The sequence below is a fragment of the Phaethon aethereus genome (assembly GCF_964289735.1).
Source record: "Phaethon aethereus genome assembly, chromosome: 2".
NCBI lineage: Eukaryota > Metazoa > Chordata > Aves > Phaethontiformes > Phaethontidae > Phaethon > Phaethon aethereus.
Window position 1 is genome coordinate 124078729 of NC_138582.1, and position 27418 is coordinate 124106146.

The 27418-nt window shown below is 36.8% G+C and overlaps 1 protein-coding gene across 1 annotated transcript in view; it reads right to left on the reverse strand.

Moving 5' to 3' along the window:
* The window catches only part of NEK11 (NIMA related kinase 11), a gene marked incomplete at both ends in the record, with an annotated part of 99259 nt that overhangs the window by 43771 nt on the left and 28070 nt on the right, over positions 1–27418 (reverse strand). Inside the window, 7 exons of the mRNA XM_081996360.1 lie at positions 11737–11875; positions 12707–12800; positions 14786–14905; positions 18872–18957; positions 19466–19544; positions 19626–19775; positions 26821–26947. Coding sequence (XP_081852486.1) covers positions 11737–11875; positions 12707–12800; positions 14786–14905; positions 18872–18957; positions 19466–19544; positions 19626–19775; positions 26821–26947 — 795 coding nt within the window. The remainder of the gene's footprint in view (positions 1–11736; positions 11876–12706; positions 12801–14785; positions 14906–18871; positions 18958–19465; positions 19545–19625; positions 19776–26820; positions 26948–27418) is intronic.

A 27418-nucleotide genomic window follows, 5' to 3' on the forward strand; every position in this document is an offset into this window, starting at 1 on the left:
TATAAAGCTCTGAAGCTTCATTGTTCAGAAAGTCAGTGGAAGCTTTTGTCCGGCTCTTCTAAACTAGGCTGAAAAAGACTCTCAGAAAATGCCTTGTTTAAGAAATGAACTAAAGGATTTAACAGGACATTTGTGCCCATGAAAGTCTTGTACGATCCTTTTGGCTAAGCGCAAAAGAACTATGAAGTCATTAAAAGAATTACCTTCTGACACTGCCGTGTACAGCATAGACGTAAAGTAAAATGGGTTGTTCTAAATGAGAACCAGAAATATAACCAAAGTTAAACATTAATATTTTATCATTCTCCTTTTAGCATTTTAAAAAGGAAAAAAAGATTCAATTCACTGGTGGGCTTCACTGAGTGATGATTTACCTATTGTGAAACGTCTAGGAAAAATAGAGATAAAGAGGATGTAAATCAGAGTAGCCTTATAGGAATCTTCTACTACTAGATGTTAGAAAGGATGTAGCTAGTTTCAAAATGTTTTTCCAAGGAAAAATTAATTTTTTTTAACCAAAATGAAATTTCCAAGAAAAATGTTTTATTTGAAGGACCCTGTTCTTTTTCCAAAACCTTCCACCTCCCAGTATTTTATGAGTATGTACAGAGACAAAGCATGAGAGGAATAAAGGAGTTGTTAACAAAAATGAACAGCAAGAAGGAACATTTTTGTCACATGTCCCCCCTAATTTTCTGAGTGTGTTTTGTGTTTTTTTTCTTCTTCTGATTTTCTAATTGTCATGTATACAGAAATTGGAGCTCTAGTAGGCAGTGACAATGAAGATGAAGCCATGCTACCTTTCAAGCACAGTTTAAAGTTCAGCAAATCTAAAAATTTTCCAAATATTCAGAAATCCTTTTAGTACCGATGGGTGAATGATGAGAAAGAACAATATAGCGATGTAGTCAATGACGGAGCGCTTAGCGACTCTTGGAAGCCATTTCCTTTATGCACAAAGAGGTCCTATAATTGTAAAGGTTGCCCTATTATTTGCACAGTTTCCAGCAGGAACAGAGCAAGAGCCGTGTATTAAAGGAAAAATGACCACAAAGCTACCTTATGACATCAATTTAAAAATACCTTAGTCCTTGAGTTATTTTAAACTTTTTTGATCAGTCAAAGCATACTTTCAAATAAAAAACTCAGTTTTTGCTAAATCTAGCAGAGGTGGCCTGATAGGTTCCCTTTCAGTCTGATGACAGTGTTGGGAAGGAAAGAGTCCATGTGTTAATACAAAAAGCTGTCCCTTAACACAGCCACTTCTTTCTCCCCCAAATTCAGTTCAAGAATGCCATTTCCAAGACATAAATTGGGATATTTTCACAACCAGAACTTACTGAAAGAGTAGAAAACAAATGGGAACGGTTCAGATCCAAACTTGGTATAAGCAGTTGTGCGCATAAGAGTCTGGATGTAGCAAAGATGTAAAACACATTTAATTTAGATATAAGCAGTAATGTATGTTTTACGCTGGACAAGCACAAAAACTAGTAAATGATTGCAACCAAGTAAATTTAGGAAAAAAGGTATTGAAACCTTAAACACCCAGACGAAATTAACTGGTGAAAGTCAATGTATTTGCTAGATCACAGGGGCACACTTTACCCCATGGAACAGATAAAATAGCAGGAGAACATAAACCAACATAAACTTTTTCATTGCTGCCACTTTCTCATTTCCTGCAGCTAGTTGTCTGACAGCCACATGTACTGAAAGTTGTAGAAACTGAAAGTGGTAGAAACTGCAAACTAATTCAGTATTTACAGAATCACAGAATCATTAAGGTTGGAAAGGACCTTCGAGATCATCAAGTCCGACCGTTACAGCTACTTTCTGAGCAAATTCTCCCTCACTTGGAATTGGCTCCAGCTTCTTACATCACCATATAATTTGGCCCAGCTCCCCAGAAATGCCATTTAGTTTGATAAGCGAGCCAGAAAACTGCAACTGGGGGGTAGACTGGGATTCCTTATAGAATGTTTTTCAACACCATCCTGTTCACAGATGCTTTCTTTGCAAGGAAATGCCTGGTACGTCTTTATTTACATCGGCTCAACCTTGAGTCTAAAGTGCAGTGTAATGTTATATTGCCCTGTAAGTAGGAAAACTTGGAATAAAAAATACTTTTTTTTTTTTAAGATTCAAAACACTGAAATTATCTGAAAGTATCTGCTATAGAATCTAGTATATAGTATCTTTTGTACATATACAACCTTGGTGCATTTGCTTCTAATTGCTTCCTACATTCACACAATGTTTTGTAAGTGTTTTTTAACATAATGCTTTGGAAGCAGTGAAGGGATTTCCTTCATAGGTTTTAAAAAGACTTGGCCAGAATAATTTTAACTGTAGTCATTGACCACAGTGATTTTGAGATAGGCTCTATTTATCAATGCCAAACTAAATCAGTATGGAAAAATCTACTTGGAAAAAAGTAGAAGCTATAGGGTAGCACAATTTGCTCTCTGCCCATACTTTCAAAGTGTTTGGGGTTTTTGTACATAATTGCTGTTTAAAGACTTCATTCTGCAATGTGTAAGAGCACGACTTCTTGTAAGAAGCAAGCTGTGAATTTTTGTGAAGCTATGAAAAGATTTAAGTAGCTAGGCATACGAAACAGCACATAGCTTGGCAAAAGGTTACCTGGGGAGGTTATGAGTAGAGTTCACTTCCTGATGGCCCTCAGATAAGCTAAAGCATTTGAGTAAAATCTTGAAGATAATGATCAATGCTATTCTACATAGAGGTTTCTAAAATACCCTAAACACTAGACATTTTGAAACATCATAAAATTCACAAGAATATCTCTTTAATACTATGGTTGCCCTCATGGAAGAAGGGTTTAAATGGAGAGCTATGTAGAGCTATAACCAAAGCCAGAAATAAGGTCTCCAAAGGCAATTCTTCTAGGGAAGAACTCCTTAAACAAGAAGAATAACGCTTCAGTCAATTAAAAAAAAAAAACCAAACCCAAACATTGATCCATTTTCCTCTCTGTGGCTAAAACGTGTAAACTTCATTAAACCTTGCTTTTGCTGGAAAAAATTAGATTTAATACTCCTTTAATTGAATCTGGGACAAGGTGGGATCTCAGTGTGAAATTGAGCAAAGAAAACAGGAGACAGAGGAGCAGGTCAGCGTGCCTGCACCCTCAAGCCCCACAAGAGTCTCAGGAGTTTTGTCACCCCATGTGCCAAGGACAAGTGAAGGACTGGTAATTGCAAATGCCAGAACTAAACGTGCAAGTTTCTCTCTGCAAGTGTCCCATGGTATCATTTCAGCAAGTAGCAAGTCGGGGAATATGCCTTCTGATCCTGGAAATATTCCTGCTTACAACACAGATCTGTTTTGTTACAGCTACGGTGGTGTTACCTTGTGTGTTATCATACTCGCGTGGTAGCAGTTACGTTCCTCACCTTCCCACTAAAGTAACAACAATGTAAATCTGCACACGCAAATTATTCTTCAAGAATAAATACATGCTTTCTGTGACTCCAATAAAAACCTGTGTTATGTCTCAGATGGAGTTTCCCCAATTATTTTTATTCTTCTTTTCCTGTTCCTAACTTGCATAATTCGATTTGGGCAGGCAAAATTCAGTTTTCTGGCCCCACTCCTTAAAGTGTGGTTCTCTGAGCAAGTACTGTATAAAAATTTTTCATCTTTTTCCACAGATGTGAGCTGTGGCAGAAACTCATCCAGGCCTTAATGTTTAGCTCAGGAAGGGCTAGGACTTCTCCTCTATGCTAGGGCTACTGAGGACTTACTGTTTTTGCACCAAGTAGGGGAACCAATGGGTAACCCACAGTAGAAGTCACTGCAATGCTATCTTCTTGAGACCAGCCCTTCTGGTTACAAGGGATACTATAACAGTAATAATGCAGAAAGGTGCCTAATGCCACTTATAAATATTATTCTGCACTATTTTGACTTGCCAGGATAAAAAACAAAACAAGACATGATTTTCCTAAAAGCCTTTGAGTGTGTGATTGCCTGTATGATGATATTTTGGAGTGTTACTCAGTTATCCGATCAGTATGTGTAAGTGCTGTTTTACAGGCTCTAAGCAAAAAGTCCATGTGCAGAGATGCTTAAGGATATGCTCAGAAATATTACAGGCTTTTAACTGTCCAAGATTTAAAACAATACCTAGACAATCCTTCAACAAAGCTTATAAAAATAACAGAGTAGAAAAAACCCCACATTATTTTATGATGAGTGAACATTTCCTATTTGAGAGTCAACTGAACTTTGCCCACTTGAAATTCAAAGCAATATACCCATAACTTACAGTTAGCAATGGAAATATAGAAAGAATGTGTGCAATTACTGTAATGTGCTTAGCTATTTTGGAATTGTAATGAAATCAGAGGTTTGCTAGATGTAATGTATTGCAACATATTAAGTTAAGGAATTTAACATGTTATATAATCTTTGCAGTATACAGAAATAAGAAGGAATATCATACAGATCATATAATATGTCCCTTTAATTTATAAGTCCTTAATTTTTACATCCTTTTCCTGTACAAAAAATTTAAATATCACAAGTAGTTAGCTTAAGCTATTTTGCTCCTTTAACTTGACCCCTTCCCACACACAAACAAGTCTATTAAGAGCAGAGTAGTAGTTTATGCAGACCTGGGGCTTTTACAGAAAGGGAATGAAATGGATGTGAATACAGGTGAAGCCCCTACTGCTAATGTACTGGCAATTAAAAAATGCAAGATACAATATTTTATTGGTGGCCCTTCAGTCTGGGGCTGTTTTGCTGCATCATCTTTTTCATGCCAGGCACTTAAGTGCTACAGTGAGGACAAGCCCTTAGAAATATGAATGCATATAGAATTTCTTGAGTAGTTTTAAAAAAAAAAATCTTCCTCACTCTTGTTTACCATGTTTCACCAGCTGTAAAATTGATATGAATATAAAGTAGCACTTTTAGCCATAAATGCCAGTGTGTGGCTTTAAGTTTTCATGCCTGTTAGACTGTAGCTTGTTGAATTTAATGCACCTTACGGCTCGACTAAAAAGTATGAGGTTTTGGTAATGGAGATAGCTTTCAACCTGATATCTTTCAATGGTAAAAACTGATCCAAATCAGAAGGATCAAAGATGATGGTAAGGAAATGATAGGTTTTGTTCCATTTGTAATTGCACTGAGCTATCTGGAAGCACTTTTAGATACAGTTTATGATTTTGTAGCCAATTTCAAGGCAAGTTCTACTGTAGAAATTGGATCAGAAACCTTGAACGCTTAAGTATTACAGTTGTATAACAGGATTATGCCTTGCTCTTCATGCTTTTTTCAACTGCAAAGACTGAGCTTCTCTACCTAGAGGATTTTCTGTGTAGTAAATTAAGAAACTTGAGATATTCCACATTAATTTCCCACACGGATAAGCATGCTCTGATAAAGATTTCTCTGGATTCTTTACAAGTAAGTCCCCATAACTAGTGTTTCCTATTTATTAAATACTTCTGCAAATTTAGAGCCAGTCAATAGGAATCAAATTGTACACTGAGTTGAGAGGAATTATGCTATAAAATGTGGCGTCATTAGAAGAGACTGTAACCAAAGCAAAAGGTTCTGCACTCAAATAATTAACGTGATGTAGCGACAGAGCTGCAATTTTCCATCCTACCTAGCCCAGTGTGTGATAGCCCACACAGAAAGCCACGATTGCCTACCAGTACTACAAAATCCATGCAAAAGATGACCCTCAGCATCCAAAACTTCTCTCAATATCCAGTTCTCTGGAAAAACAGGCATCTGCTCTTCTGGTTACTTTTTTTAGAATCAGAAAAGTAGACTAGGAGCTCATGAAGATGAACTATATTACTATACTGGAAAGTAATGCATTACTTACGTGATGGTTCCAGTAGCTCTTTAGAAGGAGGCTACATGAGGAGGAACATTAAACATCTAATGAACCTGATTAGCTGGAACAGCCTCGTTCTAGCTGGCATAGGAAGGCGCTGACCGTATTCATCGATAACATCAAGGCTGGGTGTAGCTCACGGACACTTTTTTTTTGGTTGATAATTTTTGTTCATGTTTTAGAAAATAAATCATTTTATTACAGCTGCACTCATTACCATTCATGGAAATAAGCAGTTAAATACGGACAGTTCTTTTTTACAGCATTTTTTCCGTATAGAAAAGCCAGCACTACAATATGATTTGTCTCACTATTATTTTCACAAAACCACTATTGAAAGCTAAGTACATGCACTGAACATACAGTGATCTCCAGAAAAATGTACATTGGCATATCTATCCTAGTCAAATGGAGATAATTTCTATAAATAAATGGGTCAAGAGACAGGGGGTGGGGGTGTCTATTAACCAATTCATTGCAAGATGGCTTTTCTTTTTCTTGATAATCTGAGAGGACGAATTGCTTATCTCCTAGGTAAGTATCAACAAAAATAGGAAATATAAATACAGGTTTATCCTGACACATTTTACATCGCCCATTCTCCCTTCATTGCCATGATTTGCAAAATATGCTTTTTAATATTCAGAAATAATTGATCAATAAAATGAGCTGGAGAAATGTAGCAGAAAAGAAAAAATCCAAATCAAAATACAAAGGGAATTTAGTTACTCATCATTAGCATTTTTATGCTATTCCTTGAAAATAAAGTGTACAGATAGACATATGTATTTTCAAGACACAAATATTTGTATTTAACACTGAGCCTGGCTCTTTTGTCTCTTGCTTGTACTGGGAGAAACAGGAGATGGAAAAGACATGAAGCTAGCTATACTAAAGCAAAACTGTTCCCAGTAGTATAATATATTCTTAACTGCTCTGTCCATCCTGGTTTTAAATTATTTGTTTGATGACAGTTCCATAAATTCCTGGACACATAAGATGAGGACATCAACATTTTTTTGATGAATATTAAACACAACTATAAATTATCTTTCCATAAATATTTAATTATCAAAATATAGTTTCTTTTAAGTTTTATTTCCAATTAACAAATCTAAAAAATGTAATGCCATTTAAAACTATTACATAAAATAGTTGCAAATGAGCAAAGCCATTTTTCATTGGTTTATATTGACAGAGGTTTACATTTCCAAGGAATGCATTAGTGGTCTAATTAGCTGAAACAATGCCGTAAGAGTACATACCATTCTAATGAGGCACTTGACATACCACTTCAGCCATTTACTCAATATGGTTAATAATAATTATAAAAGTAATTTTTCTAGCTGACTCTTTCTTAAGAGTCAACTCTGTTGCCTATCTTTTTACAAACAAAGGAAACATTTTTTACCCCAGTTTGTTTGAGTAAAGATGCAAAATTGTTAAGAAACTCCTCATAGTAACTTAAGGGAAACAGAAATTTAAAGCACGTTTTTAAACCTTCGCTATTAAGTTTGTTACCTAAGTAGCAGCAAGGAATGTTACCTACGCACCTGCCATGACTCTCCGAAGATCTGCAGTGTGGAGAGAAGTAATAGCCAAACCAGAAGAATCCTTTGCCCTAGCACGCATGCAAAATGCAGCTAAATCAAGGAACTGGAGAGAGGCAAAATCCCAGAACCTGAAGATTTACAGAGATATTCCCTAATAACCCAGCGTGCCTGCCTACTTATCCTGCTGGCACTGAATGCCAAAGAGAACGTCCCAGACTTGTGTGGCTATGAGTTCTTCTAACCATATAGGCTGATGTTTTAGGAAAGGACACTTGATCTCCCCGCAAGCTTGGCCAGCACTGCAGAGCAGCTCTTCAAAGGCGGCCAGCGTGCTGGCCACGAGGAGGGTGGGAAGGGCGCAGAAGCAACGCGGCGCTGGGTCTGCTCTCCTGGGGTTCGATGCACAGCACTGCTTTCCAGAAGCCAAGCTGGAGTGCATTATCGATACAAAACAGGGCCATTATAACAACATACACTGGGTGACCCTATGAACTGGAATAATGGAAAAGGAGAAAATTCAAAGAACAGAGTCATGGGTTTATAGTTTAAGACCAAAATAATCGATTGCAAATTGGGAGATAACAGTGCTTAAGGAAATACCTTAAGGAAGGAGTAAGGAAGGAAGGAACATTCAGGTATGCTAAAAGTGACCAGTGTTAAAATGTATGAATAATACAGAAGTATTATATAGAGGTATTACACAGAAGGATATCACTGCTGCCTATAAAAACATGAGAAGAATAAGCAAAGGAAGGAAGAAAACTACTTAAGCTGCAAAGCAATAAGGCAATGCATCTTAGAAGTGTTGGCATGAAACAGCCAGAAGTAAAAAGGTTCACAAGCACTGCAACATTTTGGCCCAGGAACAGCCTTCTATGCAGAGGAGCATGGGGAACTTTCCAGAGTGTATAAAACAGGTCAAATTCTTTAGGAAAGGGGCAGTGCAAGTAGATGCCTATGGTAGCCGCAGTCTGGACTTCGCGGTCAAATTGAAGCTTGTACTCTTTCCATGGAACAGAAGCAAATGGTGAGAAAGTGGTAGGATTGGGGGACAGCCCTTTGTCTAGCAGAGCACCAACAGGAGCCAAGGTAATGGCTCTGGAACATGTGTCCTTAATGCACAGCTTCCTCTCTTGGCTCGTTAAAACAAAAATAGCATAACTTGCTGTTCACATAATTTTTCACTGCTGCCCACTCCCAGATTAAAACTGGATTCCTTTCTTCTTAAGCTTAATTAACGCAAGCACGGATGATTTTCTGTGACTTCTGTCTGTGAAAGCTCATGTTTCTTTGATCTCTCCCCCTCCCCAAGTTCTTAATTTTCTGCTGAGGCATGGAGGACGCTGCAGAACATGTGCCCAGAATCCCAGAAGTGAACAGGGAGAAAGGCGACGGCATGCCAAGGTGTACCAGTCATCCCAAGCTGGTCTGACTTAGCAAGTGACATCTGAACAGTCAGATTTAAAAAGCATGCTCTCACGCAGTCCCATAGAGCTCAACAGTGTTCCCAGTCTCTATGAGAAAAGAATAAATCTGCATAGTATAGCTGGATGGCACAGTAAGGAACGTGATGTTGAAGAACTAACTGGATTTTATTGTTAAAAAATAGTATTTACATTGCCTGCAGCATTTCTCTGTAAGAATAAGAATCAGATTATTCCTTTAAGTTTCTGAAGAACTTGCACCAGCCATCCACAATCTGGATGAACTTTTTGTGTAATAGACTGAGTTCATCTCAACATGAAAAGCACAGGGTCCACTCAGATCTCTTTCATACGCCAAAAAATAAAACATGCTTGAAGATTAACAAACTGGTCAGCAATTTTTTATTTCAGACAACTCTTTTAAATGTTCCTCAAGTGCACAGGGGTGCTAATTAGAATGAAAAATGTTCAGAAGATCATTGAAGATTACATAAAACAAACATGGAGAGAAGCTTAAACTTCTTAGGGAAGTCTGCTGCATTTAAATGTTTTTGACATTGCTGAAACTCATTCACCGTGAAGGTGAAAACCCCAAACTGTCATAATGACTTTCATTTATTCATCTACACTGCCTTGTTTTTCCCAGCTTTCAGTAAATGTAACTACCATTGCTAAAATTGGATCAAGATACCATGGTTTTTAAATCTACTAACTAAAGCTAAACCTTGAGATTTGTATTTGATACCTTCCCCAATGACATACAACTGTGTTTCATAATGCTTTAGGTAATCTTCAGTGAAAGCAAAGTGTAAGGTGTTTTATTCTCTACGCCTCCCTCTAACCCTTTAAGAGCCTGGTCTTTCAATCTTTCAAGTCCTGCTCTTCTCTTCATGTTGCAAATTTTTTTAAGGATTTTAGGATATGAGCCAAAGATAGTTTGAACTTTCCTCCCTACCTGTTAGGATTGCGGTACTGTTCCCTAGATGTTCCCCACCGGCTTTTCCCGTTCCTGAGAGGATTTTTTAGGTCTGCTCTGAAGTAACTCTGCTGCTGAACCTCCTTGGAGTTCATGAATGTTCCATCTCCTGCCTTTCTCCCCTTCCTCAACTGTTCTTAGTTAGGGAGTTTGTTAGTCTGATATTTGTAGTCTAACTTCTGCTAACCTAGTATGGGTTAGCAGATTTATTAACATGTAAGACAACTTTATAAAACCATTTTATAGCCTTGCTTCTAATCTTCTTTTTTTTTTTCTGTTGTATAGCCCATTGATGAAGAACCAAATTCTATTGAAAAATCAATATCTGGAACTGTTTCTACATTTTCAAATACAAAGGTGCCATTAATAACTTAATGAATAATTAGACATGCAGGACATGCTTGGTTGCACTGAAATGTTTAAAGAAAAGAATAGTATGAATACTGAATAGAATAAGGAAGAGTTTTGACATCAGCTTCAGGAATAACAAGGTATTCACAAAGCAAAGAAGAGAAATCATGTGATTTCTCTTGCCTATCCATAACTCCTTTTTCTCATGAGCCCACCACTAAAATGTGAGAGACTCTAGCAAAAGCAATTAAGCATGCATTCAGTTTTATACAATGGATCGACCCAAATTTTGCTTCACAGATATAAATGCATCTAATTTCTGCCATTATAGTTTAACAGCTTAATGACCCTTAAACGCCAACATCAGAAAGAAAGAAAGAAACATCGGTTTCTTCCCTTTCATAGAATCATAGAATATTTGCATGTTGTTCTGTTCCTATTTAGGTATCTTTGTATGCTTCCCCTAGTTCATCTCCCACCGACATTTACTGCTTTCTCTGGGTCCTCTATTTGCAAGCTTCCCCACCCTACCCCTGGGATGTATTTCTAGCAGCTGGCTTCTCTCCTACACAGGTCATCCCTCCCTATACTGTGAAATAGCAAGCCAATCACATAGACATAAATGAGGTTACGTTGAAAGAAAAAAGCTATTTGCTATTTAAAAAAAACCACCTCCACCACAAACAAATCAATTTTGATGCCTTTAATTTAATGGTGTATACCTTCACAGATATAGAGCACCTCACTAAAAGGCAGAGATACTACAGAAAAGTAGTTTTCATACTTAAAAGTGTGTTAATGCATACTTGCAAGATTCTAACCTGATTAAAAATCTTTCACCATAACAGTGCTTACACAATGATTCTTAAATATTTAAGACTACAACATTATTCCAGAAACTGTAAAAACAAAACATATAAATGTGCTCTTAAAAATATCTTCCTCATTAAGCACAACATTTCCACAGTCTGACTTTTTTTTAAAAGCTTGACTATTTGTTCATTTATCTACACAAAAGTACATGTTATACAGTACTTTGTATCCTCTAGACAGTAGATAAGTATTTGAGGACAGTATAGATAAGCACAGTTTAAAGAATTTCCATCTGCTTCTCTCATTGTTATAGATAAAGAAAATGGCATCAAAGTGTACCAACGGTACAAACGCTCTGAATTCTTGTACTTATTTTTGCACTGGAGAGATAATGCAGGAAATATTTTTCTAAGACCAGTCATTTCATATGTCCAAAGTTACAGCTATTTCCTTCTAACTCAGCATCTCATTTGGAGAAGGTGCATTCACCTCCATCGCTGCTCACAGGTCACTCAAATTCTTGGAACACAGACCTCCTGCCATGTAGCCTTGCTGTCCATTTGCTGTACATACCTCCAACTAGATTATTTTCCTTCTCTCTTTGTAATTTTTTTGACAACTTTACAAATCTGACCATTTTTTATACTGCAGTTTCCCCACCACAAATTAACTACAAGGAACAAAATCTAATCTTGAAATGAAATTTCATTTCAACATCAAATTTTTAATTCTTACCATGGTCTGTAAGTTCAGACATGAAGAGTTGACTTGATGCCTCGTTTCCACTTGGTTCATCATGTCCTATGGACACATTGTCACATGTAATGACTGGCTGAGAATGAATTAGGGGTTCTGAAGTCTGCTCATCAGATTCCTTAGTCAAACGAAGTAGCATGGAGAAACAGGTACAGTTAGAGCTTTCAGCAGGATCACAATACAATGGTTGCCCTGATCTACACAACTGCTGGGACTTGTATTAGGCCAAACACTAAAAAAAATCCTAACTTTTTTGTAAATGATCAGTAGTGACTCAGCCATGAGCAGAGACAACGGGAAATAGAAACTAGACTGCATGGAAAAGAAAAGGTAGAAGACAAAGCACTAACCAAAACCTCATTATTTCCGTGATGTTTTCACTGACTATTTCCAAACTGACATTGTTTTTTCTACAGTAAAATGTAGGGCTAGAATTGAACAGGCCTATCTTCTGTTGCAGATAGCTTAAAAGCAAAGGATAGCTTGCATTGGGAGTCATTCCAAGACTTCATTCTCACTAAAAAGCCAGTTGAAATGTTAATATTCTTAACTAATCAAATGAAAAGAACCCACAGCCATGCCAAATTAGAGTGTTTAAAGGACTACAATTCTAAACTTACCAAGAAAATGAATGTATTTTGAACTCTGATATCATACAGACTGTCAGTAAGTACATTTCAGAGAGCAGATTTAGATTTAAGGGTGACTTCATACAAGAAAACTGTGCAATGAATAGAGTTTGTTGAACCCTATCTGAATAACTGAAAGCACTTTCCCTCATCACAGATCCACAGGTTCAGCTAAGCGGTCCAGATTTTGATGCACTTCCAAGTTATTAGTCTTAAAACAGGACTGTGACTCTAGTGCTAAAAAAGCATGTGGAAAACAGAGAACTGGTGTACACTAAATGTGCATAAATGAGACCTCTGAAACAACAGCCCATGCTTACATGTAGGACATTGACATTCAGCTGCTGAAAATTACGGGACCTGAATTCTTGCATTCTTCTGATATTTTCTTGGTATTTTTCTTCTGCCAGCTGTCTGTAAATACAGAATACTTGTGTTTAGGAAGCAACATCAGAGACTGCACAAAGGGATCTTCTAAAAGTAATGTGGAAAAACAAATTCCATAATTAGACTCCCATGGTGCCAAACATTCATGGCATCTACTGAAGGTGAGGTTAGTTTTAGTGAAGCCACAAAGAGATTTCAGGCCTTATTTCCAAACACTATTATATTTTTCTTTCACAGCTTGCATAATATAATTGACAAATGGCAAATTATTAGTCCCAGTGGTTTTTGTTTCTTCCAAAGATTGTATTGGATAAAGTCCAATACTTTGGACTTTATTCCACCGTGTAGTCCAGGGACCTTTCAGCTGAAGACAGGTATGCAACACTTGCATGCTAGGAAACACTTCACCTGGGGATGGGTTGGTAACTGTGTTTTTCTGTACAGGACTACTTAAACCAGGCGCCACATTAAGCAGCTCTTCCAGTTTCCATTACTATATTCCCTACCTATCTATCTCTAGATTTGCACCGCTGAAAGCAGGTCTCCAGTCTGAGAAGGTACTGGTTTTGTACTGTTTCAAATACTTTCAGCAATATGAGCTGGCAATAACCCAGAGCTGAATATAGATCCATTTTAAAGATTCATGACTGAGAACAAGATGTGAATATTAATATGTTGCCTTTATATTACAAAATGAATCTATTTAATTTTGTTGCTGGAGAAAAAAACATGAAAATCTAAACAGAAAACAGTGAAATGCAAGAAAGTAAAGAAAATTAAAAGCTAACTAGAACTATCCTGCAATTAGTATTGTTTCCTAATATCCGTCCTTTTTAAAAAAGTGAAAGGAACAGACTTCTTATTTATAAATTTCATATAAGTACAAAAATTGGCCTACCATATTACTGAAAACACCACACAGAAGAGGTGTAAAATTTATATAGTGGTTTCAGTTCAAGGGGATACTTTTTAAATGAGAATAAATTTACATACCATCTCCAGTATCAAATGCAATGGTAAGTGTCAGACAGACATACATGCTGAGAAGACATATCTTCCAAAAGATGATTAAGACCTTTAGTTTTTTGTTTGTAGCCTTTGGATATGGGCATCGCAAGTTGGCACAAGTAATGCTAGGATGTGATCTTACTGAGCATTTTCACTCAACTGCAACTGTTATTAATTTGCAGGTATATGTAGCTGCAGAGTTTCTGAGGCCATAAATTCAGATTTCATGTCACCTCGCAATATTCTTCTGTACTAGGACGTCATTGCCCTACTGAATTGCTAACTTGCTTTGTCACAACAGCGTTAAGATGCTGATTCTCATGATGAAAAATAATTATCCCCTCTCTTATCCTCTATAAATAACTGAACAAACATTTGTTAATTTACATTGCACTTTGTAAAAAAACTTGTGTTATGAAAACAGTATATTCTTTTTTCAAAAAGAATCCATGCATACACACATAGCCTTCCAGCTGTTTCTCATATTCCACTCAGAAATGGTGGTACTCCTCCTTCAAATACCCCCTTTTATTATGTCTTATTCAATTAAAAAACCCATAACTCATAAAGCCTTATAACGTGTCCATTCCCCCCATTTGACAAGACTATCTTCTGAGCTATTAACCTCTATTGGAAAATCTCTTAGGCCAAAACAACTGACAAAAACTGGATTGTAACTAAATGTCCAACTTCTCAGACTGTGCAATCCTTAAAATGACAAGGCATTAAAAAAAGATCTCCTGTTGCAACACATGTGAAAATCTCTCATATACTTCATTAATCAGAAACACAATGCTCAAAGTACTGGTTTTGCGCTGATGTTCAGACTCTTTTTTTCTACATAAATAATTACTGTGATTTAGCTTATCCAAAATCCCTATTCACTTTGAGTAGCTGAAAACCCCTTCTATTTATATTTTTACCTTGACAGTTCTAACTCTCTCGTTAGACTGTTGGATGGAGAAAACTGTTAGGACGCGGTGCTAATATTATGCTCAACTTACTTCAACTTCTGTGCTTTCTCATCTGCAGCATGTAACTTCCTCAGCCTCATTCGTTCCCGTGGTGTCATTTTCTGTACCTCAGACTGTTCCTGCAGAGTTTGTAAATGAACTTTCCTCTGCCTGAAATTGAATGCATGGAAGTCCATCATCATATAAAAATGTAAATATCAGTATTTTGATTTGATATTGAAACATAGTGACATTTAAAATGGAATAATTAGAAAGTCACAGGTACTATAACAGACTAAATAGACTTTAGTTTGAAAAGCAAATGCCTCTTAAATTGAAATATATAAACTTAGATTCATGAAGAACATGAATCATCTCAGGCATTTCAGGTGAGAATAGAAAAAGGTAAACTCATCTCCTTAAAAGAATAAATGTTGAAGCACAGTGAAATATTTACCCTGTCAGGCTTCATTACTGAGCATATTACAAGTACAAAGGCAGTCTTTAAATGAGAACCAGAGAAAAAAACAATATCACCCATACATTTTACATTGATTGTTACAAGCTGTCTATAATAAAAGAATATTAATGTGTCTTTAATGACAGATACAATTATTATGTTGCCCTCTTGAATTTCTGGTCCTAATCAATAACAACAATCCACTGGTGAAACCGTCTCCATGACCATCTCTGAAAGCTGAACATGAATTATTGATATATGTATCTCAGCTGTATTTATCAACACGGAAAAGCAATATTAGTCCTATATTAGAAAAAGGATATTAATCTCAGATTTTTATCTCGCATCCTACAGTAATTACAAAAATTAAACCATAGTTGGCAATGCCTTGGCAGTCATATTTCACTTACACCTAATTTTTCTATTGTTTATATTTATGACATAAAGTATTAATTTCAAATTACTATTTTTGCCCTTATGAGATAAATTTGCTTCTGATCATTTAAGAGCCCAGTTTTGTAACCATACAAATTGCAACACTCCTTCTGGACTATCATTTTGAAATCAGGATTTTAATAAATGAGAAGTTTTCAATATGCTTTTCAAATGTTGACTATAGAGGGAAATAGTGTAAAGGTATGAATATTAGTGTGAAGTATGAAAGACTAAGGACAAAGACAAGAAGAGTTCAATTATTCATAAGAATGGAACTAACTCTTCAAGTATGAATAATGTAGACCTATTTCTTGTCCCCTGTAAAAAACTCTAATTTAAATTATAAGAACCTCTTGGGAAAAAAAGCCATTTTTCATCCAAGTTGAAACTGAAATTGTACAGCTTTATGCTCACTTAAATATTTAAAATTTATGACTTGCATGGGACTGGAAGAAAGTAAGCCATTAGAGGCCTTTACTAGAAGAAACTAGACTCAACTATACATGGCAAAAATAATTCCTGGTAAGAAAAAACAATCATAAATATAAAGTAGCAAAGACTGGGGAGGACACCATAACAAGCAGCTCCTTGTACACTGACTCAGACTACAGTATTGCTACATTAGAGCAAACGTGGAAAATTCACTATGTTTGAATTATTTCTCCTCCACTTTTCTGCTCTCTACCATTTTTCAGGTATTTTTATTTCACTTTGCCTACCTCGTTAGATCTGGGATTGCAGAAATTATTTGGCATTTTGCTTACCAGTAGCAATACAGACAGCTAACACTCTCATAAATACAATGAAAGTCAGAAGAAGATTATGACTTTATGCATATTCCAAACATTTAGACAAAAATAATCAGGCTGCAGCACATTTGAAGATAATTTATAGTGAAGTTTCTTCTAGGATGTTTTTCTCAAATTGATGCCCTGAATTTGAAAACCTCAAGATAAATTTCCATGCTTAACAAAAACAGTTGCTACTCGTTGCTCCACAATTTTTTAGGAGCTCTAAAACCCTGCACAGAAGCAGCTGACTCTCTCTTTTCTTTTAACAAATGTATAAGAATGTGATTTTTGTAGTTAGAACTTGCTCTTTCTCTTGGAGACTACAGACCAGACTTGCTTTCGAACAAAAATAGTTACAGACTCTGGGATATGCATTCATGTCCTCCCCATATGCTAGCTCTGTCAATATATGGTGTCCATTTGGAAGGTGATGAGGCTCAACATATTCAAACTAATGACAATGGATCAGGTATGGAACATAGTATATGTTACAAATAATAGAAAGTGGTTTTATCAGTCTGTTCTAGAAGCATGGTGATATTTGAAGTCTGGGTATGTACTTTGCAGGTAAAAATATTGCTTCCTCAAAGCATCTATAATCTTTTGGTGCATACAGGTAATTTGAAATCTTCTACCCTCAAAATAAAGGCATGGATTGAAAGTTTCTTGAAGATTCTCATACTTCATGTTTCAATAAGTATTAAATAGTCCATATAATTCAGATAGAGTTGGCATAATATTTGGGCAAGATTTCAGTGGCCCAAAACTATTTAAGGCCTATCTTCTCGGAACATCTGTGCAGTTAACTATATCTAATTTGAAGAGGCAGGAATCCACTCAGAGTTAATTGAATCAGCTTGAAAACAGCAGCTATAGACAAAAGATACATCTAATACTTCCCAGCTATTGCATATCTACCTGTCTGACTCTTGTATTTCCAGTATACAAGCAAAGGGTTATTTCTAGCAAAAGCCATCATACAGAATAGTAAGATCAAAAACTTGACAGGAGTCTCAGGCAGCTCCATTTGTTGTTATTTATTAGATAGCTGTTACTAGCCAATACAGGATCATTTACTGTTGTGTTTTATATCTATGCTTGCAAAGTCCAGCAACCTATTTATACTAAAGGTACCTATTTATACCAAAAAAGAGAAGCTTGATCTGATAAAAAGACAGAGACTCATCTGTCAATGTGAGAGCGCAGGAACAGAAGTGACAGGGTGGAAACGCAAACCACAATTTCTAGAGATGAGAACTTTACAGATACACTCCCAGTAGTTAAACTGGGTAAAAAAGACGTACAGAAGATTTTGCTGTGTTGAATTCCACTGTCTTTGTTCTGCTTTCTTCCTACCACTGATACTAAATAACACTTTATTTGGAAAAGCTGAAGCTAGACACCTCTCCTGAAGGGATGCTTGCAAACAGCAGAATTGGCAACATCTGCAAAGTGACCACAGCTGCAAAATCGTGGGTCCTCTCCAAAAGCAGAGGTCGCAAAAAACGAAGGGGAAATGCCTATTGCCTCAAAGGCACTGCTAATTCTGGATTGGAGCATAAGCTTCTTTGTCACTGTTACTTAATAATTCAAAAGAAATTTCACATAGGTGTTAAAGTCTTGACGGTTATTTAGAGGAAATAAGAAACAAGGATGTCCATTGCATCTGCACAGGATCACAAACTCCTGATTTTGAGCGTGCTAGTTCCTAACAGAGCAAAACCATATACAGAAAACTCACGGACAGGAAGAAAAGAAGAGGGCCAGCTGCCATCAAAACTGCAGAGCTAATTTACAAAGACAAAATGAAATTGCCCATGCTGACATTTCCTTTAATCATTGTAGCATTGTAATTTAATGCAATTAATTAATTTAATACATATTCAGTGCCTAAAAGAGAGATCATGTGCGAAGGCACTACTGATATAAGAGCCAAGAAACTTCATTAGCCTTAATTTCTCACTATAGTTACAAGACAAATATAATAGTATCCTATGGACATATTATCTGAATATTAGTTTAAGTGTATATGGTTTTATTTTGGTGTAATTTAGGAAACATAGCTTTCACGTTCAATAATTAGTAGGTACACAAGCACCAGCACTATAAATGACCATGACATAACTAAAATGATGATCTAAACCTTCAAAATGTAAAGAAAAAGGTTATAATTTACATACCAATTAGTATGAAATTAACATATGCATATACTACACATGCATGCACAATTTCCACAGTTACAGAATAAAAACATTTGATCTGCAAATCCTTTTTTTCCCCCCTAAATCTTAATTATGCATCTCACTAATGTGGTTGCTCTTCTGTATTTCTGGGGAATGGGTGCCTCTAAATATAAAGCACTATGAGATTAACACAAGTGTTTACAACATACTATTTGGCAACACTGTAATTTCATATACTGCTGCCCATAAAACACTTAAAAATACTTACACAGCATCAAAAATGGGAGCAGCTTCTCTCTGCCAGTTAAGTGCCTTGTCTTTCACAGTCATATTTGTGAACTTGTACTGTATATTCTGCAAGGAAATAAAATATAAGTGGTATCGACACTTGTGGCAAAAGTGATCCAGACTTCAGCTATGACCCAACACAGTCCTGTAAAAACTGACTGAGCAGTTTCCTTTTCCACCTTCTTAGAAGACCAAATAATATATACACTGAAGCAGGGACCAAAAGAGCAAGATGCACTGTTTTTCATTAAAACTGTGACTAACCAGAACAGTTTAGAGATTATAGGAACCCAGGCCTGAATGAGCTGCACTTGTTACACATAAATGCCCTTTCTCCTTATTGCTCATAACATTTAAAAGGGCATACATTCAGCACGCAAAGTGACAAGGGCTTCATTTCTCACTGCCTCACTATCTCAGTCATATTTGTAATTTAGCTCTGAAAGTCCCCTGGATTAATGTTCCTATGAACTGCTATCTATTTTTACTCAGTACATTTTCTCTGCCTCCATTCTGCTTTTGCAAAATACATACTCAAATGGTAAGTGTACAGATACTGCTTTTTCTTATATACCTTTAGTTGTTCATCAATATAAGGGATTTTTAGGATCTCTGCTGCTGCTGGTCTCAATGAAGGATTCTTATTTAACATGCTGAAACATTAAAAACCAAAAGTCATAATTAAGCAATTTCCAAATTAACTTAAAAACACGCTAAGCAAGAAAATAACATACCTGCACAGCACAGCATTCAGTTTGCTTGGATATCTATCAGGGAGAGAAGGTGTATCACCTTCTACAATTTTTAACACAACAGACAAAAAATTGTGTCCAGTAAATGCATGGTTCATACAGCACATCTCATATAAAATGCATCCCAGAGACCTTGAAGAATAAAATAATAGGTATAACATAAACAATATTTTTGAAAGTAGCATGCAGAGTGACATTACAGTAAATAAAATCATAATTGTATGCCCTTTTCTCCTGGCAATAGGATATTTCATTATCATGCTATCCTTTTCACCTGAAATATTTTTATTCAGATTACAAATTACTAGCTTTATAATCAGGAGAAATCATTGTTCTATTTCTGTAAGTGCAGGCACAAATTTAAATTCTGTACATAAATACACATATTAATTTATTTAAAAGTACAGTAAAACCTTATTATATGAACTACTGTAAGTGGTTACTCATTAACTTAAGAATTAAGTTTTTTAATTAGTGACTGACTGAGAAAATAGTTTAGTAGTGTTTGGACATAGGTTTGTTTAAATTGGTTTGTTTAAATTAATTTCTGACAACAAACTGAGGCTACAATTCAAGTTCAAATTAAATAATGACAATTTCAAATAACAGAAGTGTGTTCTGGTGTGATTTCACTCATTTGGCCACATACTCAAAATAGATTATGAAAACGGTTTGTACTCAAAGAAATATTAAATTTTAGATGAGAGCATCATATTGCAACATCCAAAACTAAGTTTCCTCTAAATTTTATTTGGAGAAGGAAAGAAAAAATCTGAACATGTAGGTCTAGAGGCCTAGCTGAGAACGAGTGTCAGTTTTAAATCATTAAAAACCAGGAGGAACGATTACAAACAAGTTTAAATGGGCCCCTGGTTTATCATTTATTTACCAGGCTCTTATTCACCAGTCCTCATTGAGATGGTAAAAGATTACCAAGTTGAACATTTTAACATAAAGACTCTCCTAATAATTTATATAATGACTCTTCATAACAGCATGCACTTCAACTGGGTTCTGTCTGACAGATGTTTTTTAAAAAATAGGGTAGTTGAGCTATCCAGGCTTTGAAGGATGCTCAGTTACCTCCAATTTGATAGTCAGGAGAACTGAGGCACTGATGAGTAACTTGATCAAGGTCACGGAAAATGCTGGAGAGAGCCAGCTACACCACCAGACTCATCTAAGTAACCAACTTAAATATCAGAGCAACTTTACTCTTAATGTAATATTTGATTGTGGTATTTAAAATTTACAGAAGCAGTATGAAAATAAAGTATAGCAATAATAAGTAGAAGTACGTATAGGTACAACACATACTTCTATAGGTATGAATGGCTTTGATGAAAAGGGTATAAACATTATCTTTGAAAGCAAATAATGAATCAAGTTTCAATTATTCATTTTGGTTAAAGATGATGAATCAATTCAGTCTGTCTTGCAATAAAAGAACAAGAGCAAATAATTTTAAAGCTGAAACCCAGGCTCTACATACAATGCCAATAAGGAAGAGGAGAGAGAATAGGGGACTCTCTCAGTGGTACTGTTCAAAGCAGTATGTGAAAAGAATTAGAACATTTTTGTAACAACTGCATAAAGACCAGCTACTGAGGTACATAAATAATTGCCTAGTTTTTTAAAGATTTAACTGTCAACCAGCTTTCAAACTTCCAAAATGAGTAAACAGTCAGGCACATAGATGATGATCTATATTTATGATGTATGCTCAAATTCTGAAACAAAATAATAACTACATGAGAAAATAATTTAAAATAAAAAGAACAACAAAAAAAAACCCTGCACACATGGCATCTGGAAGCATCAAACAAAAATGGAAACCAGCCAGAGGGAAGAAAAAAGGAAGGAAAATCCCTACCTGACAGACTGTACTGTAACTGCTTTTTGCAGAATCAATCTGGTTTGGGCGCTGCTTGATTCTGGCAGCTAGAAATTGCTTAATGAGCCATTAGGAACACAAGATTTGCCACATCAGGGAAGCCCATTTATTCACATAGTTTAGTATTCTGACTACACCTGAGGCTTTGGAGGAAGACGAAAAGAACACCCAAGGCATTCTGCTGCAGCCAAGGCCACGAACAGGCTACCCAGGGAAAACCCCATCTGTCCCATGAAAGAAAAGAATGAAGGAAAAAATGAAAGAAAAATGAGGGAAAAAGAAAAAAGTTTTTACTGCAGGATACAATTCTTTGAAATGAAATAAATACCTCCTAAACTAAGAAATGCTGCCCTAGGTCCCAGAGCAAGGCTATTTCTTCCCAGGACAGCTGCTGAACTGTGATGGTCCAAGGGAGTTACTGCAAAGCTTTTGCCTCAAGACTGCATTTCTCAGTTGTGTTTTTACAGTCTTGGTCTAAGCGTCTTGTAAGGAGCATATTCAGCAAGAGAAAATTGCTTCCTGATTCCCATAAGCAATATGCATATAACCCAAACATTTAATTACTTTTATAATCTTAGCTTGTATAACTGACAATATTATAAAATTCTAAAATGGTCATTAAACTATCCAGCCAGTGTATTCGGTTTGACGGGTCCCTATATTCATGGACAGGTTTGGCAAAGGTCCTAAACAGCACTTCATTTCAGCAAAATTGACATATGACCATTTCATGTTGAAGCCACTTGTGTTCAACTACGTCATAAAACAGAGCATCTGGACAGGCTTCAGTGTATTCTCTACAATATTGACTGACAGACCTCTAACTTCTCCTCAGGAGAAACCACTCTGATGTTTTTGTTGCTATTGCTTACATAAGCATTGCTGTCCTTTTAACATCTTCTGATCTTTTGTATATCTGCCCAAACTATGTTATAGTTCTTCAAAGGCTGTAAGATCCAAGTCAGCTTTTAAATTAAACTCCAACAGCCAGGTAATGTAAATGCATATACATTTGCGACTTTTATCTCTTGTTCTGATCATACCAGAAGGTTTTAAGAAATTTCTGACTCCAGAGTCCAAGAGGAATATGTACATGTATGCACATACCATCAGAACTCTCTTACCCGCTGCTTTTCAGGTCTTCACTGCTTTTACTTATTTTTGGTAACTATTCTACATAAAATTTGGCAGTGAGGAAAAAAATCATCAATTTTTGAATTGTTAATATTAAAGAAGACGACAAATTGGGGGGAAAGCACAAACATGCACAATTAAAATGAAAGTCCCAAGATCTGTGGTGTAGGGAGCCAAATTTACCCAAACCCTACAGAGCCCTCTGTCAAAATCTGACAGTACTTCCTGAAAGTCATAGAGTACAATGGATTTACCTGTGACTGTGACATTGCTTTGTCTCTGGAAAACAAAAAGGAAGTTATTCATACCTCTCATAAAGAATTTGCTAAGTGTCTAAGTGAAAAAAAGCATTTGTTTTTCAACTAAATTATTTCTGTTATCATTTCTGTTTTTCAGTCCCTGTATGGACTGAAATAAAAGCTGATTAAATTTGTTACTTTGTTGGTAGACTTTCACGTAATCCCCCTGGATCTGTGATTGCTTTCTTAACATTGCTGATGGGTCTCCATCTGCATTTGTTGGTGCTGGGAGACTTGTTCTGCCATGATTCTTCAACAGTCTAAACTGGATGACATCAATGTAATCTGGGTAGATTCTGACCCACTATTTCCTACCAACAATATTTAAAAAAAAACCCCTCCCAAATAACAAAATAAAACCCACACATGCCTTGCAAAACAAAAGAACTAATAAGCTAAATCGGTCAAAGGCCAAAGGATCTAATATACAGACCTAGCACATGGGGTTTAACACAGGGGATGCCTCCTACTTGTTGTGTCCCTGTAAGTACAGAGATGGTTGGGCATTTTCCAGGGAAAGAGTGTGTCACTGGAACATGAACTTAGGTTAAACAAGAAGTTTGGAGGCTTTGTTAGCCACAGAGGTTTGATGAAACTTTTGCCTGTAGGGGTTTGAAAATAAACCAGCTGCTCCTCCTGGACATCAGAGGTTCACACCAACATCTCTGCTCTGTCTGATTCAGACGAGGTGCTAACTTTGGCCCCTCACACCACCAGGGACCATCTTAGCCACCAGGCTACCGGCTATTTCACACGGCTCCCTCTGCGCTCTGTTTTCTGTCAATTATAAAATACTCACTGTCCCAGAGAAGCAGATTGCAACCATGTCCCAGCACATGACTTCACCTTTCCTGACCCTAAGAAACACCTTAAAATGACACATACAGTCTTCAGTTTGCTTGACACATGAATGCAGTGCCATTGTGCCCGTGGTGGGGGAACGCCGACCGACCCCCGACACCAGTGTCAGTCCCACCACACGGTGCATAAGGCCAGGAAGGGTCACCAGGACCCGGCACCACAGCACCTCTGGGTCTTGCTGTAAAAGGGAGCCCCAACTGCCAAATCTGTGCACACACATCACTGGCTGATCCCCGACTGGCCTGGCCTCTTGAACTCGGCGCTGTCCCAGCTCGGCAGCCGGCGCCGCGCTGACTCTTCTCCGTTTGCCGGCTCGTTAAGGGGAAGCAGCCACAGGCAGAGGGGTTGGTGAACTGCTGAACTGAGACCAGCTCCCCAAGAAAGCTCCTCGCCTGGAAAGGAGGAAAGCCCAGACTGTGTCACCGGCAAAGGCTTTCCCTTACTGCCGGGCCAGTCCAGGCTCAGGGATGGTAAGGAAAATGTATGTGCCAGTTTCAATTTGCCTCCTGTGAATTTGGCATAAAGCATGGAATAGCAAAGAACTCCAGCCCTGAAATTTTAACTGAGGACAAACATAAATGCAGCTTCTTTAGCCTAACTGCCGAACTACAGTGTAAAAACAGTAACACACGAAGCTTTTTAAATCTATTGACCTTGGGTTATAAAGGACAACACTTTTTGCACCAGCTGCTGTACTGTGAATATTCAAGGTGATTTTGAAAAGCCAGTTGCAGAACATTTCAGTGAACCTGAAAAGCACAATGTCTCTTTAGAGCACATCATTAACACAGTGTAAATTAAGGTCTTTCCAATGAACAATGATTAACTGGACTGAACAGCAAGAGGACCATGATAACATAGTGAGATAGCAATAACTGCCTTTTGTAGAAGGTATTTTACATTCTCATACATTTAACATGGGAACACTTGTAATTCTGAATTTTTTGTGTGTAATATTTTGAGTCCTGCTACAGATCAGAAGGATAAGTCTGAAGACAGAATGTCACTTCTGGTATGCATAAAAGACTTGGGCAACTTCTTAATGAACAACTGAACTTCCTGCAAAGTGGCACAAGAATTTAATCTCACCTGGAGCCTCCAGGGTGGGGTCCCCTGGGTGCTAAGGGATCTCTTGTCTTTTGGCCCCATTAAATGGGGCAAACACAAAAAATTCAAACAGAACCATTATTAAAAGATTAAATAAAGAGATGGGATGAGGAAAGCATCAATCAAACATATGAATCATGGTAGTTGACAAGAGAGTTTCTTGGCTCAGAAAGAGAAGGGGTTTGTGAGGTGGGGGTCTAGAGAGTCAGGGCACACCTCTTCCTTAATGCCCCTGCACTGAAGGCCAAGAAGCTCCTACTGATGGCAGTTCCACCCTCAGATGAGTGTGCTTGGTACTGCTTCAGAAAGATTACAAAATGCATAAACTGTAGCAGAAAGCTAATAGCTAGTGAGTTGGGGAGGGCTTTTTTCTGCTATTCTAAATTTCAAAAGGGTGATCAACACATCATCTATAAAAATCTTGGACCAAACTCTGCTTTCAATTACTCTGTACAACTTCAATGACTTATATGGATTGACACTTGTAACCACAAATTGAACTTAAATGTGTATTTTACATTCCATTTCAACTGCAATAAAAGAAATTATTCTTTACAGTAAAAGAGCACAAAAGGCAGGTTTCCCTGTCTATTCACTTGTTTTGACATCTTCTGAAATCTTCTCTCAATATATTTTTATTGACTATAGGTATTAACTGATATTTGCTTTGATACAGATGAACAAGAGAGAATCTGACATCAAATCCATCTCAGTTCAGCTATACAGACCGTGAGATGAGATTCCTGACACATCCATTGACTGGACTGAATATGTTAACTGTGAAAAATGGCTGCTAAAAGTTAAAAGTACAGATGATTGTTCTCAAATTTCAGAATTATATCCTGCAGTCACAAGCATATTTTGAAAAGGCAAAACTGAGCAGAAGCTAGAATAATTATCAAGTAAACAAATTACATTCCAGCGGCCAAATGTTTTACAAAGGAAATTTCCTGATTTGACATATTCATAAAAAGGAACCTTCACATATGCATACCTACAGAAAAAAAACACCTCTTAAGAGAAGAAACAATGCCTATTTTATATAAAAACACTATGACAGAATTAAAAACCACAATAGTTTTAACTATCATCGTAAAACATGAGACGTTTTAGGACACACATATAAACAAGCCAGGTATTTTCCCCATTCAAAAAAATCATTCTTCATCTTAGGTTGCAAGAATATCTGCACACCTAAAGGTTTCCTAAAGTCTTTCAACAGATCTCAGATTCTCAACTTGATTCTCTAATCATCACCTCAGAAATCTAGATCTCAAGAATTTGTGCCATCTAAGTGCAGAACTGACACTTTTCTTCCTACCTGTGAGCCTTTTCTAAAACAGTGCCTTTTTGCTTCTGTCCTAACACTCCAGTTATTACCATTCTCAGCTCCCCTTCCAAGTACCTTCTTCCTTTTCACATTTGCCAATGTTTTTCAATTCAGTTCCTAAGAAGGTCCTTCTGCTTCTCTTTCAGCCAGGGGTCACTCTTTCTGCATCCACTTAGAAGTTTTACGGAAAGTTGCTTCTTTCCATTCATCTGTCTGAATATGAGAAAGAAAAACATTTCCCCCTTCATAGCAAAACCTAAACTTGGTCTACAATCATCCTGTGTAATGGCAGAGATCGGACCTGAATCTTACTCTCCTTTGAAGTCCCAGATAACCCAGAATAAAAGCAAACTACATGCCTCAACACAAAGAACAAACCTTCAAATTGCAACATATGATACAAATGTCCTGGAACAGTTTTATCGGAGTGATGTGAGCACCCTACTGAGAGCACCATTTAAAAAAAAAAAAAAAATAGTGCCTCAATAACATCAAATGCTGACCTAGAAAATAAATGCCTAATTCAACTGGAATAGCATGCTGACTACTCACCAGATGTCAGATTTTGTGTTATATCCCTGGTGCTTCAGTGCTTCTGGACTCATGTAGTATGGTGTCCCAGTAAATGTAGTTGCCAGATCACATGAACCCATCAGAAGACGAGAAACTCCAAAGTCCCCTAAAAATAACAGCAGAAACAATAAATCTATATGTATTCATATAAACTCTTTGTGTTTATTGTTAGACATGATGCAATGACTGTATGTCTAAAAAAAGTGCCAGCATTTTAAAATACGGAAAAAAACATTTTTCTGTAATTCTTTAAAATAAAGACACCACAAAATCATAGAACTATAGAACAATGTAGGTTTGAAGATGCCTCACAAGGTCATCTGATTCAAACCCCTGGCTAAAATCAAGGCCAACTTCAAAGTTATATGAGGCTGCTCAGGTCCAGGTCCAGCACTTCAAGGCTGGAGATTTCACTGCCTCTCCAGGCCCCTGTTCCTGTGTCTGACTGTCAAATAAATGTCTGACCATAAATCAAAATGCTGTATCAGACATTACTTTATTTAAATCTCCTTATTGACAAAACATCTGCTGGACCGTTCTATCATGCTAAAATATGTCTTTAAAAAGTATGAAAATC